Source organism: Antechinus flavipes, chromosome 4 (genome assembly GCF_016432865.1).
Source record: "Antechinus flavipes isolate AdamAnt ecotype Samford, QLD, Australia chromosome 4, AdamAnt_v2, whole genome shotgun sequence".
NCBI classification, from domain to species: Eukaryota; Metazoa; Chordata; class Mammalia; order Dasyuromorphia; family Dasyuridae; genus Antechinus; species Antechinus flavipes.
Window position 1 is genome coordinate 237,641,178 of NC_067401.1, and position 22,968 is coordinate 237,664,145.

At 34.7% G+C, this 22,968-nt stretch overlaps 1 protein-coding gene across 1 annotated transcript in view; it reads right to left on the reverse strand.

Annotated features, from left to right (window-relative positions):
• Positions 1-3,855: 3,855 nt before the first annotated feature.
• Positions 3,856-22,968, reverse strand: part of COL9A1 (collagen type IX alpha 1 chain) — a 126,357-nt gene continuing 107,244 nt past the window's right edge. The window contains exons 36-38 of the mRNA XM_051996710.1: positions 20,723-20,911; positions 11,480-11,557; positions 3,856-4,812 (exon numbers count right to left, since the gene is read on the reverse strand). Coding sequence (XP_051852670.1) covers positions 4,628-4,812; positions 11,480-11,557; positions 20,723-20,911 — 452 coding nt within the window. The 3' untranslated portion in view covers positions 3,856-4,627. The remainder of the gene's footprint in view (positions 4,813-11,479; positions 11,558-20,722; positions 20,912-22,968) is intronic.

A 22,968-nucleotide genomic window follows, 5' to 3' on the forward strand; every position in this document is an offset into this window, starting at 1 on the left:
CAGAAGAAATTAAATACGGGATACCACTGTCCTTTATTATCATCTGTCTACTGAGAGACAAGAATTAGGAATAAGAACAAATATAAAAGTCTCATTTTCAGAAAAAGTTAATACAGGAAGCCAGTTTTGTTAACAGCAAAAAAAAAAAAATTAATTAATTTCAGACATTATTCTCTTAGAAACCAGGCATAAAAATTGTGTGCCATTTGCTTTAGTTAGCAATTTCAAATCTATTTGAATATATGACATGATTGCTACATACAATTATCCAGTCTTAATTTTGTCTTTATCAAGCCTTGGATTTCATTAGGACCTAGGCAGAACACAAACTTAAATGTCATCTCCAACTATGGTTCCTCCCAAACAACCCAAAGGTAAAATTTTTGTTGTTCAGTTATTTCAATTATGTGTGACTCTGTGATTTTAATTTGACGTTTTCTTTGCAAAAACAGGAGAATGGTTTGCCATTTCTTTCTTCAGATCATTTTACATATGAGGAAACAGAGGTAAACAGGGTTAAGTGACTTGCCAACGGTCACATAGGTAATGTCCAAGACCAGATTTGAATTCAGGAAGGTGAGATTTCCTAACTTCAGATCTTCATTCATCACCTAGCCTTACCCAAAAAGCAAAATACACAACAGAAAACTATTTAGATATTTTTCCTTCATTGACTTAAAAGCAATAAGGGCTTAATCTAAATTGTTGTTATACAAATACATCAAAGGAGTAGATTTCAATTTAGTCGTGTCTACTAGTCATTTAGAATCTCAGTTTTTGAATCAATGTATTAATGAAATTGATGGACTGTGCTGATCCAGCTATGAAGCTGTTTGACCTTGAGCAAGATACTTAATCCTCTGATATCTCTGACTCTCAGTTTTCTTATCTATAAAAGAAAAAGGTTAGTCCTAAAATGGTATAATTTTTAAAAGAACAGTACCATAGAATTAAAGTCATACCTGGCCTGCCATTGCTTGAAAGACTAGCAAATACTTAAAAAGCCATTTCAAAGTAATAAAAATAGTAAACACAATCTTGCCTTTATAGAGAGCTTTTAAGTTTTTCCACATGAATTCATTTTTATTCTCCTACTCACCCTAGAAGATGGGTAAAGCAAGTGTTACTAGAGATAGAAAAAGACAGACAAAAAAAGTATCTACTAAAAGCAGGATTTAGGGGCAGCTTATTTTAAGTTTGCAGAAACCAGGTTCGATCCTGTGATATTTCTGAATGTGGGAATGTTTGCTCAGTTATTCTTTTCTTCCTCCCCCCCCCCAACACACAAAATTGAACACAAATGCCCATAAATAGACTTTCCATAGAGCCTACTATTCATTCCCTTCCTGCTAAAATTCTGGCAGACAGTGAAATTAATTACTCCAAATCACACATGCTAGTGAGTTACTGTCCAGTTAGACTGAGCAGTGATTTGCATAGTAAGTGATCTTAACTAAATGGTCTAAAATTTTGCAATAAAAATTAATAAGACCTGAGAGGCCCACCCTAGAAGGGATTCACAGATGAACTTCATTAGTTTGCCAGTTTCCACCCAGTTCTGCTTATCTGACTCCCTTTTTCAGTTAGTGTTATTCCAAAAGATAGTTTATCCATCTCATTGTTACTTCTTGGATTAGGGAGAATTAAAGAAAAAAAAAGAGAGAGAGAGAAAGAGATACATGATTTAATCCCATATTCCTCAATTCCTCCAGGTAAAGAAACTGCTGAGCAGTTTGGGGTTTTTTTTTTGCATTTCAATTCAATAGAAAGTCTTATGATATTCTACTAATGATTGTAAACTAATCCACTTTCCTGAGATTTACAATGTATTGTTCCTACTCTTTTGAATGTGTTCCTTTTGCTTATTCTATTTGAAAGCACTCATTTCTGTAACCAATACTTCTCACTTGAGCTGTGAAATTTTTGAACACAGTATTTTAAAATAGGAACCTAGTTTTAAAAGTTTAAAAGTAAAAATCCAAAAGTAGTTGGATTAAATATATACTTTTCAAATACATTTATTTGTTCTTTATTTTGTTATGACTATTATTATAACTGGGGAAATGTTTATTTAGTTATATAATTTTTCTTTTCTTGTATTTGATTATCTTTCTCTAGTTCAAATAAAAGTGTCTTGTTGAAAAAAAAAAAAGAATGGATTTTCTTGGCAGTTATTAAATTGAAGATGAATTGTGTTGTCTAAAGTAGTCCACCATTGTCCTAGAGAACTTTAACCAGAAACCTGTATTTCCTACACATTTATTTAGTACTTGATATATGACAGAAGAGAAGATAAAAGGGAAGATAACAATAGAGTTGATCTGTACAAAATGCACTGATCTCTACAGCCAATAACCATTATAATGCCTATAGATTTTTCCAAGGAATTAGATTTATTAAACAGTTCTGATGAAATCCAAACAGAATCTAAGATGATTAGATGATTGATTCATCTAAGCAAAACCATGTGTATTATTTTAGCCAATGCATAGCCCATAAAATATATAGAGAGACATATATATGTGTGTGTATATATATATACATGTATACACACACACACACACACAGACATATATATGTATCATTACATTATTAGGTCTCTCCATTCATCTAAGAGAATTGAGTTTTACTAACTTGGAGACACTGACTCCTTTGAGTTATTGTTATGTACCCTGGGATCATGTATCTCAACCTTTGCATGGCATAAAATGAAAATGATAAATTCAGATAAGATGTTGGAAGAAAAATCAAAATAATACAATTGCATAAGATGTTTAGAAGATGAAGGAGGGCCCAACCTTCAGCCCAGTTGTCTCACTATGAGATGACTTTTTGTTTAATGAGAAGAGGTAAGCTTGGAAATGGTTTTGTGTGAACTGAGTTTTGAGTATGACCTTAAAGAACATCCATGTGTTGACATAGATGGCTTCCCAACAAATGTCATCTCCTCCAACTCTTTATTTCTTTTACAGAAAGTAGAAATATAGAGAGAAATTTCATTTCTGTCTCTAGAAAGTGAAATCATTACAATTGTCATTGTGAAGAATATGGAAATCCCAGGAACTTCACAATTTTTAGAAAATGTATTCAAGTGCTTCCTTTTTTCAGAGGAATAAATGATCCATATGTGTGTGTGTGTGTGTGTGTGTGTGTGTGTGTGTGTGTGCTATATATACCTATTTACATATCGTCCCTTCCATTACAATGTAAGCTCCTTGAGGATAGGACCTTATATCTTTGAACTCCCCCAATATTTAATATTGTCCACTTTAGCACATAGTATATATTAAGCACTAGTATTTTGATTGTCTGTCACCACCCTTCATGCCTCTCTGATCTGGGGATCTGAGTGAATCACTCTTTTTTGCTAATTGCATTCATATTATCGAGAATTTTTTATATGTACTTGTAATTTCATCAATTTATTTTATTTACTTTTACATAAAAAACTTTTTTCAATTAATACTTATTTTTTTCTTTTTTATACCTCTTCCTCTTCCTTCCCCATTGAGAAAAAGAAATAAAAATAAAGCCCTTGTAATAAATATTTATGAAGGAATCACAAGTGAAGAAATTCATTCTATTAATGCAGGTGAACAACTATTCTCTGAAACATCATTTTAGAGAGTTGTGGAATGCTGAGAAATTTGGTAGCTTGCCAGAAAGCATCTGAGGTGGGATTTGAATCCAGGTTTTCCTGACTCAGAGACCGGCTCTTTACCCACTAATACCCCAAGATATCTTTTCATTAAGAAGATAGATAGATACAGATATAGCTCTGCAAATTTTAAAATGTTACATAACTGCCAATTGTTATTACTGACCATGACACTTAATTCAAAAACATACAAGGAGTTTAGAAACAGTGTTTATTTCTTTTTTGTTACAATGAAAGATGTTACTTAGATCTTTAAAATAAATAACCTGACTGATAAAGCATATGTATTTCTGGATATCATGACTCCATTAACAGTGGCCCATTGCCCTGCTACTTTGTCTTGTCACAGAAGGAACCAAGGTGGAATTAAGCTCCCAAAACAATAAGGATCACCAGAAATCATCACCAAAAATGAACACCCATGTATGACCTATGGAAGCCATTCAACATGACACAGTGCTAGCCACCCAGCAATATTACATAAATGGAGATGTATATCCCAATGTCAAGTCAATGTGTCAAGTGTCTCCATAAGCAGTGTGTCCACCTCTCAATAAGAGTTGGAATTGTGATCTGAGAATAAGGCGTAAGTAGTTGATAATGCTGCAACTGAGGGAAACCAAATAGTCTTTTTTGTTTGTTTATTGGCCCAAGGGCCCAACATACAGCATTATGTTCATATATAGCACGCTATAAATTAGGGCTGCTGGTCACCGGAAAGTGTCTTTATTTAAAGGGATTTGGTTTTGTTAACTTTACCTTTGTTTTTCCTCTTGAGGAAAAAGACAAAAAGTCTTCTTGTATAGCACCATTGTTCTAAATCTGATTGTCAAGTACAACTTTTGTAATAATATTAAAAACAATAATGAAAGTCTTCTGCTTATTCAGCGGCTTTGTGTACTGCTCCTCAGTTTTTTTTTCCTTTTGCCATCAGTTATCTGTGGAAACAGTGATTAGACACTAGGCCTGTCACTGATCTGGACCTTTGCTGAAAGCACGCTGGCCAGCCTGGACCGTACAGGAGGCTGGCTCACAGAAACCAGGGGGACCAGCAGGGCCCGGAGGGCCAGGGACCCCAGGAATTCCTGCAGGACCTGGAGGGCCTCGCTCTCCATCCCGTCCCTCTTTCCCATAGCTTGCTGGACCTGGATCACCTGGGGAGATAAAAGGAGGAAAATAAATAAAATACACTTATGAGTATGTATGTGTATGTGTATATGTGTGTATACAAAGTGTAAATAGGGGAAGTGGAGGGGACAGAATAGACAGGGTCCTTTCAACTTGCCATCATTTCAACTTTTTCTGTACAATATATTTGGGTGTCTAATAAATGACTAAGAAGGTCTTCCTTCCTTTCTTTGATCCATGGTGGTAGAAATAAGAAATCCTAGCTACCTAATCACCAAGATTCCATACCAAAGAAGAACTGGGAAATTTGGCACAGCTCCAGAGCATCCACAATAATGAGAATTTCACACTGATTCCTCTTAAGCATGAAAGTCAGTGATCAGCTTCAACAATCTTCCCTACAGATTTTGCCTTATGACTCCTTGGAAAAGCTCATAAAAAATCAGTTTTGTCATATTGTCTAGTTCTAGCAATAAAGCATTGGTGAACCAGTACCCTTGGCATTTGTTCCCAAGGCTACAATTAATTTGTTGGGTGGTTTTGGTCAGAGAAGCCTTTCTGAGTCATATATTCTCCCAGTGTTCATGCCATTCCCGAGGAGTAAATAAGGCAGAATGCCAGGAGAGGTCATAGCAGCCTTAGAGCTATGATCTTTGAGTACCTTAATAATATCAAAGCCCATAAGAGGGGAAGAGGGTGATATTTTTTCATATTACTGGCCAAAAATGAATTGCTCAAGGTGCTTTATTCCCCCAAAAATATTAGTCACTCCCATGGAGTATCTTCCTGGAGTGTTAATTTATAAACTACATACAAAATTTTAATATATTTCAGGGTAAGTAGGAGAGCCACTTCATTGGCTAATGTCCACTTGCTTTCTTTATGGACATATTTGTAAGACCATTAACTTAATGATTATAATATATCCTAGCTAGACTTTAAAACGAGGCTTTAAAGAAATATCAAAATTCCAACTTTTATAAATACCCATGTCATTCTCTGTACAATCACTGGAGGGCAGCATTGTGCTATATCTATGGATACTGATTCAGGAGGTTAGATTCTCAAGAGTATTTTAGCCTAGTTAAACTTTCAAATGAAAGGGGCTGTGTTTGCTGAAATTTTGTAAATGGCTTTCTATATCAGATCAGGCCTTTGTAAATTCACAGCTTATTATTTTTGGCCCAGAATGTCCCTCCTAGAACAGTGAGGGTTTCATATTTGGGAGTTAGGGTCTTAATGGTCAGCTTGTGCTTAAAGGCACAGCATATTTTTAAGGAAATCGATGTAAGAAGCAGTTTATTTGAAGTTCATAAAATAACTAAAATATCAGCTTAATATCTATAGTATAGATGTAGAAAGCTTCCAAGGGATATTTTAAACTCTAGTACAACTTGGTACTCTTTTTTTTAAAAAATCAACATTTAGAAGGAAAGATTGTTAATCAGAAAATTTTATTAAGTGAATTAGCTTATAAAATGCCATGGACTAATAATCCTTAAGTCTTAGGTGCCTATAAACAACACATGAGAGACTGTGAAAAAAAAAAGAATAAGAAAAGGGGAAAACATGTGGCCAGTGGATTTACTGCATAAGCTCATATTTCATAGTTATCTCAAATTTCTGATTCATCAGGACCCCAGCTTCTCCTCATCTTCAAATGTTCAGTGTATGATTCATGAATAGAATGGAGATCAGAGGGAACTAGCTTATGTAACCTCAGTTAATAAAAGAAACAAACTACACAATAGCAATAAGCAGCCACAATTGAGAATAAGAAAAGAAAAAAAAATGGCATCCTTACAACCCAGCAATTGAGACAGCAGAGCAGTATTACTATTGATTGTGGAATGGTATTGTGAAATTCCATAAAATGTAAACTCCTTGCGGGCAGGACCTTTCATTTTTATCTTTGTATTCCAGTGCCTAGCAAAGAGCCTTGCACATGGTATGAAATCAATAAATAAGATAATGATCAAATGTGATAATAACTGCAAAATGCTTAACATAGTGCCTAGTACATAGTAAGTACAATAAAAATATTACTGTTGTTGTTTTTGTTATTGTTATTATTATTTGTTGAATTGAATTGGATTTGACTTTGGTGTCAGAAGACTTGAATTCAAATTCCTAGTCTGTTATAATCTGTATGACCTCTTAGGACATGGCACTTCATTTTTCCAAGACTCAATTTTACTATCTGCAAAATGAGGGAGTTGGACTAGATAATATATAAGAGAATTTTCTCTCCAATAACAGTGCAGCAAAGATTGCAAATAGCACTGGGGCTTGGAGAAAACAACCAGAAAAATGAGAGACAAACAGATTTCAAAGAAAGGAAAGGAATAAAATCAGAAATTGAGGAAGGGACCTCAGAATTCACCTGGTCTATCTCATTAACAAAGTTATCCCCACCATAAAATGCCCAACAGTAACATACCAATGAAAAGGAAAGTTCCTTGAGAATATGTACTCTTTGGGTCTTTATCTCTAATGCTTAGCATAGAGCCACTTAATATTGCCTGGCCAGTCAATAACCTAGATGAAGATTTGTTGAGGAGAAGCCCTCCACCTCTTAAAGCAATCCTCTCTATTTTGGATAGATCTGGTTGGTAGGAATTTTTCCTTAAGATCAAGACTCAATATGCCTTTTTCTCTTTCTATCAATTGCTCTTGCTTCTGCCTCCTCAAGCCAAAGAAAACAAGTCTAAACTCTTGCATATGACAATTCTTCGATATTTCAAGTTAGCTATCCTATTCCTCTGCACCTTTTCTTTTTTTTTTTAATTAAACAAGATTTATGCACTTGGTGAATTCATATTAATAGACTCAAACTCTTTATCACCCAATTGGAAATTCTCCAGTTTAAACTGACACCTGGAACCAAACACAATGTTTCAGAAGTAGGAAAGGTCCAAAGGGAAGAAGATGAAGATAAGAAATATGAGAAGGAAAGAGGGGCTAGAAAGAGACAGAGAAGAGAGACATAGAGACAGAGAGAAGTACCGAAACAAAGAGATACAGAGACAGACAGAGAGACAGAGACAGACAGAGAGGTGAGAAAGATGAGACAGAGACAGAGGTGAGACAGATGAGAGAGACATAGAGACTGAAAGATGAGAGACAGAGAGATAAGACAAAGAAAGACAAAGAAACAGAGACAAAAACGGAGAGAAATAGCAGGAGTATAAAGAGAAGCTGAGTGACAAAAAAGTAGGTACAAGGAAATAAGTGGGAGAGGATGAGACATAGAGGGAATGGAGGAGGAAAGGAAGGAGACAGAAGGGGAAGGGGACAGATGCAAAGCATGCAAACTGGGAAGCTACCCCATATGTTTCCACCAGTAGAATTAAAATGCTGAAAATAAAACCACAGAAAATACACTTTTAGATTTTTTTTTCTTTAAAATAAAAATGAGAAGAAAATTGGAACACAATTCTTGTAGTCCTAAATTCCTATGATCCCTTGAAATATATCAAGAAATCTTTTTCACAGACACTGCAAAAGCAACTTTTTTAATAAAGCCTTTTTGAAATTGTCTCCAAATTCTGGAAGGGGACACTTTATCTTTTATGGGACAATATCTGATGTTAGATTAATGAAGCCCCAATGTGAAGAAGTGGCTCAGGAGGAACTCAGGCGATCTTCAGTTATTCCAATCTGATGCCTAATCATTTTTTTCCCATAGGACCCATAGAATAACATCAAATAGTTCCCTCAATCATCGTTAGTCCTACTTTATGCTGGGTTGTTCCCAATATGCCTTTCTAGGAACAGAAAAGTCAAAGGAGGCATCCAATTTGGAGTTTAAAATGATGAGTTTACTGGTTAAATGACTATGGGTTATATAGTTGCCTTTCTTTGAGTCTTGGATCCTAATCTATAAATTAAGGAAGATAATACTTGTAGCACAAACTTTATAGGAATATTATGAGAAGTCATTCAGGATCATTTGTGTAAAAACTTTTGAAAACTCTTTTATATACCCCTTTTTGATATCCAGGCAAATGGAAAGGAAATGTCTCTTTTCAACCAGAGACAGCATGATTATAGCCGATAAAAAGTTGACCTCAAAGTCAGGAAAACTCTGTTTCAAGTTAAATTTCTGGGCTATACTGGCTGTGTGACTCTGGACAAATCATTTAACTTTTCCATATTTTTAATCAACTCTCTAAAATAATGACCCCTAAGAATCCTATTCTCACCTCTCAAATAAGTGAAATAGGTGCCAATAGTAGAGGATGACATTATCTACACAAGCAATTAGGTCATTTATTCTAAAACCAATTGTATATAAAATTGGGAGAAAAAACAGTTTATAAGAGCTGCAATGCAGGCAGCTAGGTATAAGTGTCTCCCAGACCCATTAAGTCATGAGCTTGAGAGAAAAGATGTAAGTTTTGTTTTGGGAGGGGTTAATTTTTTCTTGTTTGATTTGGGTTTTTCATTTTGTTTTGTTTTGGTTTTTTGGCCTTTTTTCATATCCTTAGCATTTAGCAGTGTCTGGCACATGTAAACCCCTAGGAAATGCTTGTTGACTTAGGAAGAGATGGCATCAGTGTTTCATTAAAAACTAAAATCATCTATTGTGGAACAGTAAATTCCTTTTCTCCTTCCTTCCATGCATTATACACTGGATCAGATCATGTTAAATAATGAAATGTCTAGTGTAGTCTTCCTCTTATCATCAACTTGAATGCAGCAGAATTCTTCCTTTCATCAATCACCAGGGTCTTTGGCAGTCCTTAGTCAGCCTCTTGAAGGGCCCATGAATCAACAGCTTTCTAACAGTAATGCTTTTTCTGTTTCTAAATTTATTCACTTTTTCAAAATGCCATTTTAAATAGACAATATATCACCAAGGGCAAAGGAATTATTAAATAAGGAAACTAAGACATAATTTTAACATTGATGAAAACCAGCAGTGATGAAACTACATAAACCCTTGGCAATTTTAAAAAGAAAAAAGTTTTCAAGATCCAATTTCCTAAAATTCCTAATTTTTCTTTTATTTTCTACACTAACCACCCTGTGGGGGAAATGGGTGCTTTGGGATTCTATCTATACTAAAATTGACACAAGAGGATCTAAGGTAAAAGGCCCCTAAGTTGACTGGGTACAGATAAATTGAGACATGATTCCACAGGGACCTTTTGATTTTATACTGAATTGTCTTCTAGGCCTTGCTCCGATGCTCCCATGCAAGTTGAGGTTATGAATCAATTCTAAATGGACTGATAGTTCTACTCTAATTCCTACTGATATTTCCTATAGGCAGCAGCAACAGCAGGAGGCTGACACTATCTTGGAAACATAAGCACCTAAGCTTCCCACCCACTCTGGGGGACCCAAACCCCCAGAGTCTTCTGTCACTAAGATGCAAAGAGTTCAGAACAAATCTCATAAATGTTTATTAAATCTACTATTTTTCAAAAGTGAGAGAGTCATAACATCATTGATTTAGAATAGGTTTATTTAGTTCAATGATCCAGCTACCAAGCCAGGAGTTTTTAAATATTTACTTTGAAGCAAGATACAACTTCTATTTTTAGACATAAGCTATTCATTCTACAAAATGGAGTGAAAACCAAATTAATATGATAATTGGTGATAACTCCCACAGGGTTATGCTGAAGATTACTTCTTTAGTGTTGTTATATGGAGATGTATAGCAGGGGAAGGAGTTGTGCAGAGTTACACTGGGGAAATTGTTCACACATTTTGGAGTACAAAGAACTTAAACTTAGAGACCTCTATCTGTTTATCTGTAGACTGGACAATTATAGCAACTATCTCAAAGATTTGTTGTGAGACTTAGTTGAGATAATTCATGTTGCTGTTCATCCTTTGATTTCAAACAGGATCAGTGATATCATGTTTGGGTAAAATAGTGGATGATGGGTGATGTTGTGCCTTGTGAGAGAATTGGATTTAAGTGAGACAGTTACACAAAATCGTCAATCTCACTCTCCATGGCAGGACAAAAGTCAAGCCAACTGGGATACAATGGATGATCCTGGCATCTTCCATGTCTGACAAAGCTCTAAGCATCCATGGAACTTGCTTTGGCTGCCTTGCTGGCCTTTGGAACAAATCGTTCTCATCTGCCCATTCCACAAGGGAAGTCATCACATACCTGGGATAAATATCCCTATACCTCCCTGACTAGTTTGAGGCTCATCCATTACCCGGTTCACCATGGTTTAGTCCATCTGCTGAGATGGTTTTACTATGATGTAGCTAGTACACATGCTACAGCTTCTTCATTATATAAATGTGGGTTGTTATTTTTTTCATCTACAATGACTATCAATTACAGGCCTCTATTTATTTAAATAGATTATAGAGGAAACCTTTTAGTTAATAGTTTGTTTTACTTTATGGAATTGAGTAATAAAATGTCATATCTTTTTAAATGACCTATAATTCAGACTTCATACTAATTGATTGCCCTTTCTCCAATTCATCTGAATTACTGGACTATTAGTCTACATTCTTCCTTATCCCTTTTTCTTTTTTTTTTCTTTTGTTCTTTTTTCCTTGGTATTGCATTGGCATTAGATGCCTTTAATATCTCTCAAGTGTTTCAAATTGTTTAAAATAAGAGATACAAAATTTCACATATTATACTAAAAAAAACAGATATTTATGTTCTGGGTACAAATCATTTATATAATGAAAAGAATTTTTTACCTGGAAGACCAATTGATCCTGGTAAGCCTTTGGGTCCTCTTCCAGGAGGTCCTCTCTCACCTCTTTCACCTAAGTCACCTGCATCAAATTACACAAATGTTATTTTTTCACACTTATTTTTAGGGAAAAAAGAAAAAAAGAAAAACTTACCTGTTTATAGCATTGAAAGCCAAAGAGTTAGGTAACACAAATGTGATATTTCAAAGCATAGTAAGAACTTGGAATGAGACCTCATGTATTACAGAGGTATCAGATTTTCAACCGACACTGAATACAACCCAAACAGATAAAAATATAGTTGGGAAATGTTTAACAAAATAAATAAAAATACATATAGATACTGCTAATTTGTTGTTTTCTAAGTCAATATGGAGCCCCCAAAGATCCATTTCTCTGAGTTTGACATCCCTGGTTGTAATAGATGGAGAGCAGACTTTGACACCAGGAAGCCCTGGATTCAAGTGCTATTTCCTCTGACAATGATCACCGTGTAACTCTGGATAAGTCACAATCTCTCAGCATTAGTGTCCACTCTCCAGACAGAGAGGATACTGACTTGTGTTGTTGAAGACAATTTCTTTATCTGGGAATTCCCTAGAAATATAGCTAATTGTTGCAGTGGATAGAGTGATGCTCCTGAAATCAGGAAGTCCTGAGTTCTAATCCAGCTTTAGATTCTTTCTAGCTGTGTGACCCTTGGCAAGTGAATTTGTGTCTGCCTCAGTGTCCTTAATTATAAAACAGGGATAACTAATAGCACCCAATTCAAAGAATTGTGAGAATCAAATAATCTTGTAGGTGCTTAAGAAATATTTTCCTTCCTTTCTATACCAATAAAATCACATGACCCTTCCTTTTCCCTCTACAAATACTAATCATAAATGGTGAGATATCCCTGATTTGCCATCAATAGGAAACATATTTTGAGTTATTTTTCTAATAGTGATAGATTCTCACTAAGCCATCCACATTTGCCAATGACATACAGCAAGACAGTTGTCCAGAACATGACACAATCTTCTGTCTGTAAAACAAAGCCAACATCCTGGAAGCCAGTATCTTTTTGTCATTAGCAGGGTCTTCCCCATATAAGAAGACAGTCTATGTTATTGCTAATCTCAAGTAATATATTATTTTCCATCTCCTTACATTACACACCAATATTCTACAACAAGGAGAACAATTCCCCCCCCCCATACAACTGTTTCATGTCAGATTCATCACCATCTCATTTGTCAATCAAAAATAACGAACACCATATCAAAAATTCAAAAAGTAAAGCATGACTGTCACCAATCACTGCATAGGCAAATATTCCTGTGCAGTTTTCTATAATGTTAAGGTAAACGTTTAGTAATAATAATAGTTTTTATATATAACACTTATCATATGCCAGGTACTATGTGAAGTGCTTTACAAATATTATCTCACTTGATCCTCCCAATAACCATGGAAGAGGGTAGGTGCTATTATTAATAACCCTATTTTACAGTTGAGGAAACTGAAGCAAACAGATTCGGTGACTTGCCCAGGGTCACACAGCAAATAAGTAATTTAGGCAGGATGGGAACAGATTTCTATCCAGGCTACTACTCAGTTATATGTGTGTGTATTTACATATATATATATATATATATATATATATATATATATATATATATATACATATATATATATACATATATATATATATACACACACACACACACATATATGTATGAGTATATATGTACGTATATTTTATAAGTAGATATGTATGTATAATTGTATATGTATAAGATTATATATATGTATGTATAAGTGTATATGTATAAGCATATATGTGTATATATATAATACACACATATACATTTATCAGTACCTACATAAACATGTATGCACATGCATATGTATATATGTACATACACACATAAATACATATCCATTGAATCCTTATATTCTGCAATATTAAGATGTAGGCTTACATACCCATGGTGCTTCTGTCTTAATTGCACTTACTTGATATAAGAATTTTTCAGAATGAAATAACTAGCTTTTCAAAATCATTTTAATTAAGAATCCAAATATATAATTTAAGTGGAAGAGAAGGAAACCTCTTCTTTCAGATAAGCTCCAATCTTTTAGACCTGGTTATTTTCCATAAAGTGTCTGGATGATGATGTTACATTAAGATATTACAATTATCCTTTTAAAAACTAACAGCTAAGAAGCTATTTCAAAATTAGCAATTTAAATAACTCATCAGCGTCATTCTTAAGGCTTGCCTCCAAAGGTACCAGCATCCACAGGAGACAGGAGATGGGAATTATAAATTAAAATGGAGTTTTCAATTGAATTCTAAAGTCTAAATTTATTTCCATACTCAATCTTGAAGACTGAGTTGATTTTCTACAATGGATTGCAAGGAAGCAACCTGCTATCTTTGCTACCTTAATATTGCCCTTGTATCTATGCTACTGATCTCAAAATTACCTGATAATGAGGTCGTATTACATGGACTCTCAGACTGAGCTACATTATTCTAAATTCACTATAAAACAAGGGGAAATGAGGCTCCTATGTGACATAAACCCTAAGCAAGCTTCCTTTCTAGGATTATGTAAACCTGACTCAGAACAAGAGTATATACTTTGGGCAGAATACTAGGGCTTTGAGAGAGACACAAAAGTGAGTTAAGATAGGATCCCTGCCTTTCTTGAGTTCACAGTGCAATAAAAGGATAAAACACAAATACAGATAAAAAATATATATGATAGGTGCATTAAGGAGAGGTATAGACCAGGGAAGGCATCATGGAGGAGGGAATATCTGAAAATAGATGTTAAAAGACAGATGAATAGGAATTCATCCAAAGAAGAGAAAGAGAATGAGAGACAGAGAAACAAGGCAAGCAGAGGGACATAGAAACAGGGAAAGACGCACTGAAAAACACAGAAAGAAGGAAAGTTAGAAAAAGATATAGTGAGAGAGACAGAAAAACAGTGAGAGAAAGAGAGGCAGAGACAGAGATAGACAAAGAGGACATTTCAGATATGGGTTGAGGTCCTCATGTTGAAAGGACAAAGATAAGTTCGAGTATAAGAAAGACAATAATAAAGGTCAAACTAGACCAGTTGGTTGATAATAAATTCTGAAGCATTAGTGAGCTGTGACACTGTACTCCATGAGACCAAAGGGTAAAGATTGTTACAGATTGTTAAGGAGGACCTTAAAGATAAGCCAAAGGACTTAAATTTTACTTTAAAAATAATAGGCAGTTGCTTGGGATTTTTGATAAGAGGTATGACATAACTATCTCTACAGAGAAAATACTTTTGATTGTGTGTGTTTTGGGCAACTACTTATGTCCAACTCTTTGTGACCCCATTTTGGGGGTTTTCTTGGTAATGATACTGAAGTGGTTTGTCTTTTCCTTCTCCAGTTCTTTTTATGGATAAGGAAACTGAAGCAAACAGGCTTAAGAGACATAGTTAATATGTCTCTGAAGATAGATTTGAACTCAAGTCCTGATTACAATATCAGCAGTCTATACACTCTGCCATCTAGCTGCCCTCAGAAAAGAGGTAGGAAATCCAATTAGGAAGATATTGTAATGGTTTAATCAAGTGATAATGAAGCTTTCTACTAGGGTGGCAGCAGTAGAAATAGAGAAAAGATGGATGCAAGAATAGACAGAATAACAGAAAATAGTTACTGGTTGGATGCATAAGAGATAAAGTAGCAACTAGGACAGAAGCAAAGATTTGAATTTCTAGAGTCTGTTCTTTGACGTTTCTTGAGATGGGTCCAAGATGAGATTTGCTCTGAGTCAGACATGTATGGACATACTCATTTCCAAGAAAAAAAAAACAGCTTTCTGGGAACATTTATTTAACATTTTAAAACTTTAAAAAGTTTTCACCAATCTAGAATTGTTATTTCTTTCCCATCTTTGCAAGTTACAATTGACACTCTCGTTCTCTAAGAAGAGATTAACATCGAAGGTAGTGCTCTTCACAATTATGATATAACATTTTTCCAAATATGAATCTGCTTATTGACACTTCTTTTTGACTCACACCAAAATGTCTAAAAATAAAGATGTCTAAAAGATCTTAAAGTCAATATAGATAATGAAAATTTTGAAATAATACTATTATTTATGTAATAGCATATTGTTACATACAAATAAATACAAATAAGGGAAACAATAAACTGGGAAAACATTTTTACAATCAAAGGTTCTGATAAAGGCCTCATTTCCAAAATACATAGAGAATTGACTCTAATCTATAAGAAATCAAACCATTCTCCAATTGATAAATGGTCAAAGGCTATGAACAGACAATTCTCAGACGAAGAAATTGAAACTATTTATAGACATATGAAAATATGCTCCAAATCATTATTAATCAGAGAAATGCAAATTAAGACAACTCTGAGATACCACTACACACCTGTCAGATTGGCTAGAATGACAGGGAAAGATAATGGGGAATGTTGGAGGGGATGTGGGAAAACAGGGACACTGATACATTGTTGGTGGAATCGTGAACACATCCAGCCATTCTGGAGAGCAATTTGGAACTATGCTCAAAAAGTTATCAAACTGTGCATACCCTTTGATTCAGCAGTGTTTCTACTGGGCTTATACCCCAAAGAGATACTAAAGAAGGGAAAGGGACCTGTATGTGCCAAAATGTTTGTGGCAGCCCTGTTTGTAGAGGCTAGAAGCTGGAAAATGAATGGATGCCCATCAATTGGAGAATGGCTGGGTAAATTGTGGGATATGAATGTTATGCAATATTATTATTCTGTAAGGAATGATCAGCAGGATGAATACAGAGAGGACTGGCGAGACTTACATGAACTGATGCTAAGTGAAATGAGCAGAACCAGGAGATCATTATATACCTCAACAACGATACTGTTTGAGGATGTATTCTGATGGAAGTGGATCTCTTCGATAAAGAGAGCCTTAATTGATCAAAGATGGGCAGAAGCAGCTACACCCAGAGAAAGAACACTGGGAAATGAATATAAACTGCTTGCATTTTTGTTTTTCTTCCTGGGTTATTTATACCTTCTGAATTCAATTCTCCCTATGCAACAAGAAAACTGTTCAGTTCTGCACACATATATTGTATCTAGTATATACTGTAACCCATTCAACATGTAAAGGACTGCTTGCCATCTGGGGGAAGGGGTGGAAGGAGGAGGGGAAAAATTGGAACAGAAGTGAATGCAAGGGATAATGCTGTAAAAAAATTACCCTGGCATGCATTTTATCAATAAAAAGTTATTAAAAAATAAATAAATAAATAAATAAATAGATAAATAAATAAATGAATGAATAAATGAATGAATGCTAATATATATAATGTTTTGAAAAACTAATTGAGTGTTAATTTCAGAATCAAATATGTTAAAAAGGGGGAAGACAAATTTAGAATCAACAGAAGTGATACAAAAAAAATGTTTTAATCTTGATGGACCAGATTGCACCCGTGCATTGGGTGGGACGAAATGATTCATCTATTAAAGGGAACCAGCAAAAGTTCATTTAATATAAATTCAATGGGGAGAGATATATAGTAGGCACTAAATAAATGCTTATTAAATAAATGTTTGAGAAACAGTGACATTACCAAAGTGATTTCTCAAGGTCAATTATTAAAAGTTCTTCCCCTCAAAGATACGATTAAGATTTAAAGTATATAGATAGAATAAAGAGCAAGTAAAAACAGCATGTATCTTGTTCTAAGATGCCTTTATATTACTGTGTTAAATATGTAAATGAAAAACAAGATAATTTACAAGTATTCTTAATCTAAAGGACATTGATGCTAATTTCTACTGAGTTTTAAAGCAAAAACTATAAACATCTCCCAGAAAGAAAGAAAAAAAAAGTCAAGAGAGGAGGTATTTCAGGGCTTTTCTTTCCTGGATTTCATTTATTTTCCTTTTTTCTTTTGAGAAGATCTTAGGACATGGCCTGAACTGATTACAGTACATTGTACAAAGTCTTTTAGTCCTTGGGGGAAAAAAAGGATTTCTACAAGGAGTCTTTTGAAAAAGGGTTCTAAATAAAGTGACAATGTGAGAATAAACCGCAAGTTAAATATTCATGAAGTCTCTTCCCTCCAAGTCATCATTCTTTCTGAATTTGGCTGTGAAAATCCAGAAAATGACAGTAATGCTAAAATCTATATCCTCTCTCATTTGGAGTGCCTTGGGCTAAAAAAAAAAATCTAAACTGTTAGTATATGAACAGATCTTAGGATACATTTGGAACATAAAATTTAAGGATTTTTAGAACAGAAGGATTCATGCTAAAAAAAATATTGTTATATTTACAGACTGTTAAGTACAGACTAAAGACAATTCATAAGTGGGATAGGGTTATCTCTAAGAGGAAGCATAACCCCCATCCCCTAACCCTATCACTCATTTTCAAATGCAAACAGAACAGATTCTGGAAAAGAAACATCATTATCACTTCTTTTATATATATATATATATTTTTTTTTAAATTTTATTTATTTATTTTTTTTGCTGAGGCAATTGGGGTTAAGTGACTTTCCCAGGGTCACACAGCTAGGAAGTAGTAAGTGTCTGAGACCACATTTGAACTCAGGTCCTCCTGACTTCAGGACTATTGCTCTATCCACTGCACAACCGAGCTGTCCCATCATTATCAATTCTTAAGGAAGAAAATGTAAACACTTTTTTGAAGAGCTTTATTGAATCAAAGCCTTTATCTGATACACCAAGTATCTTTGCTGCTTAGAATTCATATCACAAATCAGGAGATCATTTGGAAGGAAAACAACTATTTCATCAAACTATGCTTGACATTTGAATTGGGTGTTGTTGGCATTTGGTAGTTCATGTAGATGGAAGCCTTTTTCTCTATTAAATGGAGTTTCTGGCCTATTCCTGACACACCTGATGAGGCCACATGTCAGGACTGCAGAGAAAGAAGCTACTTTGGAAGCTGGCTCCTCAGAGCCGCTGCATCCTGACCAATTCGATCACCTCAGCTGTGGAACAAATCTTTCTCAGGGGCACAGAAAGGCATTTTCATCCTTTAAATGAATGAGGATGGGACTTAAGGGGAGACAATCAATGACTGACCCAGATAAAGCTCTGCATCCAAATACTTCCATTTTCTTTTGTCCAAATAGAATAGATCCTTTCCAACCAGTGGCTTTCTATAGAAAGTGGAAATCTGAAATGTCTTCCTTCCCTTTCAGTGATAAGTTGAGTAATTGTTAATGCTCTAAAGGACACCAAGAGGCTCTTAACAATGTGGTCTGGTCTAGCAAATCAAACTGAGGAAATAATCGATCACAGAGAAATGGAGAACACTGGAAATAGTTTGCCAAGTAAAGAAGGCCCAGCCGCTCAGACCAGCATCCAAGTAAGAGTATCCAAACTAACAGCTGAAAACAGACTAAAGAAAAATAGCTTTTTCTGCCCCTTGGAAAAAGACATGAATTCTAATCTTCAGGACGAATTCTAATCTCAGTTTCCTCAATGCACTTTATTGTGATCAACCTCTGAAAACTCAGAAATATTAGGCATTTTGCCAGATTTGCAAAGGAACCCCAATTAGACTCCCTTGTTTTGATGAGCAGTTTTGCACCTGCAAAAAATCACATATGTAATTAACTAAATTGCTCCAAATGAGAGCCTGGTTAGCTGACTGCACCAGTAATTCACTCCTACATCCGAAGAAGCAGCTTGCTTGCTCTTTGACAATTTACACCATAATATTTACTGCTAATTGGAGCAACACATTAAAGAAATTATTTCTCTACTTTGTGATGATACATCTTTCAGGTGTTTCTGAGAATACAACTCTCACTCAGAGTCATCCCTTGGGATGGCACAGCAGCTCTAGGTTTTAATTTTCTCTGCAAACCCATCAGCACATTTACACACCAATCCAATATACGTTTCTGTGCCAAAAAGCAAATGGTCTATAGGTTTGACCTTATAAATACCTAACACATTTTACAATTCTATTTTCTATAAAATAATGGATCACAGGATCATAGATTTAAAGCTAAAAGCGACCTTAGTGTCAAGTTTAACTCTGTCATTTTATAGATGAAGAAACCAAGGTACATAGAGTTTAAGATTAACCCAACTGATAAAGTATTTGAGGCAGAATCTGAACTCAGGTCTTCCTTATTCTCAGTATAATGTCTCATTCACTATATCATGCTGTCACTCAAGATGAGTAGTTTAAATTAAATTGCCTTAAAAAGAGAAGAAAAAGAGGAGCCTCCATTAGGTAAAGGAAACTTCACCACAATTCACCCATGAAGTAGCTGGGACCAAATAATTCCTCATCTACCAAAGAGAACCAATAAAAAGTTCATTTGATATAAATTCATTGAGGGGGAGGGACTTACATTGTAGTCATCCAAATTCATTGAATGAATGATTGAAGAACACGAGGATCACTGTTTAGGCCAGAGATGATTCTGAGACAGGAACACTATCCATTAGAGCCTGCTTTATCTCATGCATATGTGGGACTTGGGGACAGGTATGTGTGTGTATGTCTATGTATGTGTGAATATGGGTGTATGAGCGTGCATACAACCTTTCCAACTTCAGCAGCATAGTACAGTGGAAAGAATCCTGACTCTTCAATCAGAGGTCCTAGGTTCAAATCCATCATTGATCTTCCTAATGCACGTCTTAATATCTCTTCCTTACTTTAAAAAACCATCATTGTCTCCCTGTTTTTGCCTACAGTATAAAATAGTAACTTCTTAACTTGTATTTTAATTTCTTAGCTTGAATTGAAAGCCTTCCACAATCTGGTTGGTCCAATCTACCTTTCTTGCTTCATTTCACACTAGTCCTTTTCACATTCTCTGCATTAAATTGGAACTGAATTTCTAATAGTTTAAAAATCCATTGTCCTCTTGCCCAGATCATCCCCCATAGTCTAGAAATGTTTCTACCACATCTCTACCTGTTGCAATTCTTTTGTTCTTTTAACCCCGTTGAAGCCTTCCCTCATCTTTCTAGATAAAAGTTAACTCTCCCTTCCAAATTTTTGAAGGGATATTTTTTATCATACATATTCATGTAAGGAAATAATATCCTTATTCCTCCTATAAATCCCCATAAGTAAAGAGATAATCTGGGTTTATCATGTAGCAAATGCTTCATAAATGTTTCTTGATTTCAATTGCATAATATCTAAAATATTACTGTTTCTAATAACGAAAAATCACTTACCCTTAGGACCTCTCAAACCAAGTTCACCAGGAGGACCTTTAAGACCTGGGAGGCCACGGGGTCCCATCTGGCCTGGAAAACCATTCTCTCCAGGAGGACCAGGTGGACCTGGTGGTCCAGGTCTTCCTGGTAGCCCAGAAGCACCTGAGTCAGGTCTCTTCAAGCTAGCAGCCATCAAAGCTAAATTCTCTGTAATAAAGAAAAAAAAATTTTCAATACAGAAGTAACGCAAATTAAAGCAAGTATGAATTCCTAAGTCTGTTTACATATCAATCAGCATTTATTAAGCACCTACTGTGGGCTAGGCACTGTGCTAAGTGCTGGAGATATAAGCAAAACAATAAAGCAATCCCTATCAATTAAAAAATCTTCATAACCAACAGTGAGATTAATCAAATTAATCATAACTTCTCCATTATTTTTCTGTTCAGAAACCTCATTTTCTGGGGTGGACGGGAGAGAGAGCACACAGAATAAATATCAGGCTTTTTTGACCATAAAAAAGGGTTCTGTAAGTTTCAAAATACAACCTGAATCTTCCAAAAGGCTAGAAATGACTTAAATAAGTGACCAAGTATAAGTAGGTACCCCGTTATCCTAGATAGGTTAGAAAAGAAGGATGAACTATTTAATATCATTGAGGTATAGAGACCCAGATGAGGACCAAGTTTCTGCCTACAAATTAATATTCAAATTTCACCTCAGATTTATCTCCATTTTCCAGCCATGCTTGTTTATTTTGACAACTAAAAGCATTCTGGGAGTCAAGAAGTCTCAAGAAATAACCCATAATTTTAAGTTTTCTTGAAAATATTTCCTCCAAAGTCTTTTCATACTTGTAACAGACAGAGGGAAATTAAAAATAACCTGCTTCATTGAAGCTGTCAAATTCAGTCTTAAAAATTAATACCCTTTTGTACTTTTTTTTCAGAACCCATTAAATAGACTATGAATCTTCAACAAGATCATGGAGAACAATGCCAAACAAGGAAATTATCCCATTAACAAAATTAAAGCCTCGGGAAGAAAATTGCTGTTTATGACAAATGGAAGTCTGTTTTTTAGAGAATAGAAAAGAATATGAATTTTAGAAATGAATATTTTTATAATTGTTGATATGGCTTAAAGAAAATAACTTTTGAAAAAGCTAAGAAATTATTAATATCTTGATTGATCCTATCTTATACATATTTTGAGAAGGGGAAACAATCACTTTCATGTTCAAGTTACATGATTTTTTAAAAATTGAATAAAAAAATACCACTTCTCGACCAAATTATAGCAAAGATACCTAAATTGATGTTTTCCAAAAGAAATATGCACAAGCTGCATATTTTATTGCTTCTTTAGTTCTAGGTATTTTACATTCTTAATCTCTGTATTTCCTTTGTCTAGCACAGAGGCTTGTACACATGTCTAATTATTGTTAGTTGAATGGATTTGAATTCCAGGAATTTCCATAACTGCATGGAATATAGGAAAACAGATAAGGCATTTTAAAAATCAAGTATTCCAAATAAGGGTTTTTCTCTCATGGAAGAGTTTCTTTCTGACCAGGTTATAAGGAAAAATACCTCAATATCTCAGCAATAGACCATTTCTTATACTATCATTTCCTTTATGATTTCAAAACCAACTTAAAGTTCATGATAAAAGGCACACTATGACATTGGCTGGCTTTTTAAGACTTAGTCGATGGCACTTTCAGAAATTAATCATTGTCATCATTTTCAGAAATTAACACTTAGTGATTACCTAAGAAGGTATGAACATTATTTAGCCCTGAATGAAAAATAAGATCTGTTGGCATTTTAATATCCCCATTAGCAGATTGGTATTCCATTTCTATTTGCAAATGATCCACTGGTTTGGGGAAAAGCCATTTACAGCCTTTTTTCGGGTATGTCACACTGATAAGTTGCTGGAGGTCCAAGGATGTGCCACATTTTTCCTTTCTTTCCTTTTTTTGATACTAGACACACATTTGGCTTTTACTTATTGGATTACATCAAACGAAAATGTAAAGAAGTAAAAATAAATAAATAAACAAAAACAATGTAGAGGAGACAAAGATACCTCTATCACAATACTCTAAAAGTTTAGCTAGATGACAAAAGAAAGCAGAAAAACACTGCCCTCTTACAAATTATCCTCTTAGCAAAGAGGCAGGGGAAAAAAATAAAACTTTTTTTTTAAAAATAGCAAAATTGCTTTCCCAGTATGTCCCCAGGGCACTAGCAGCTTTT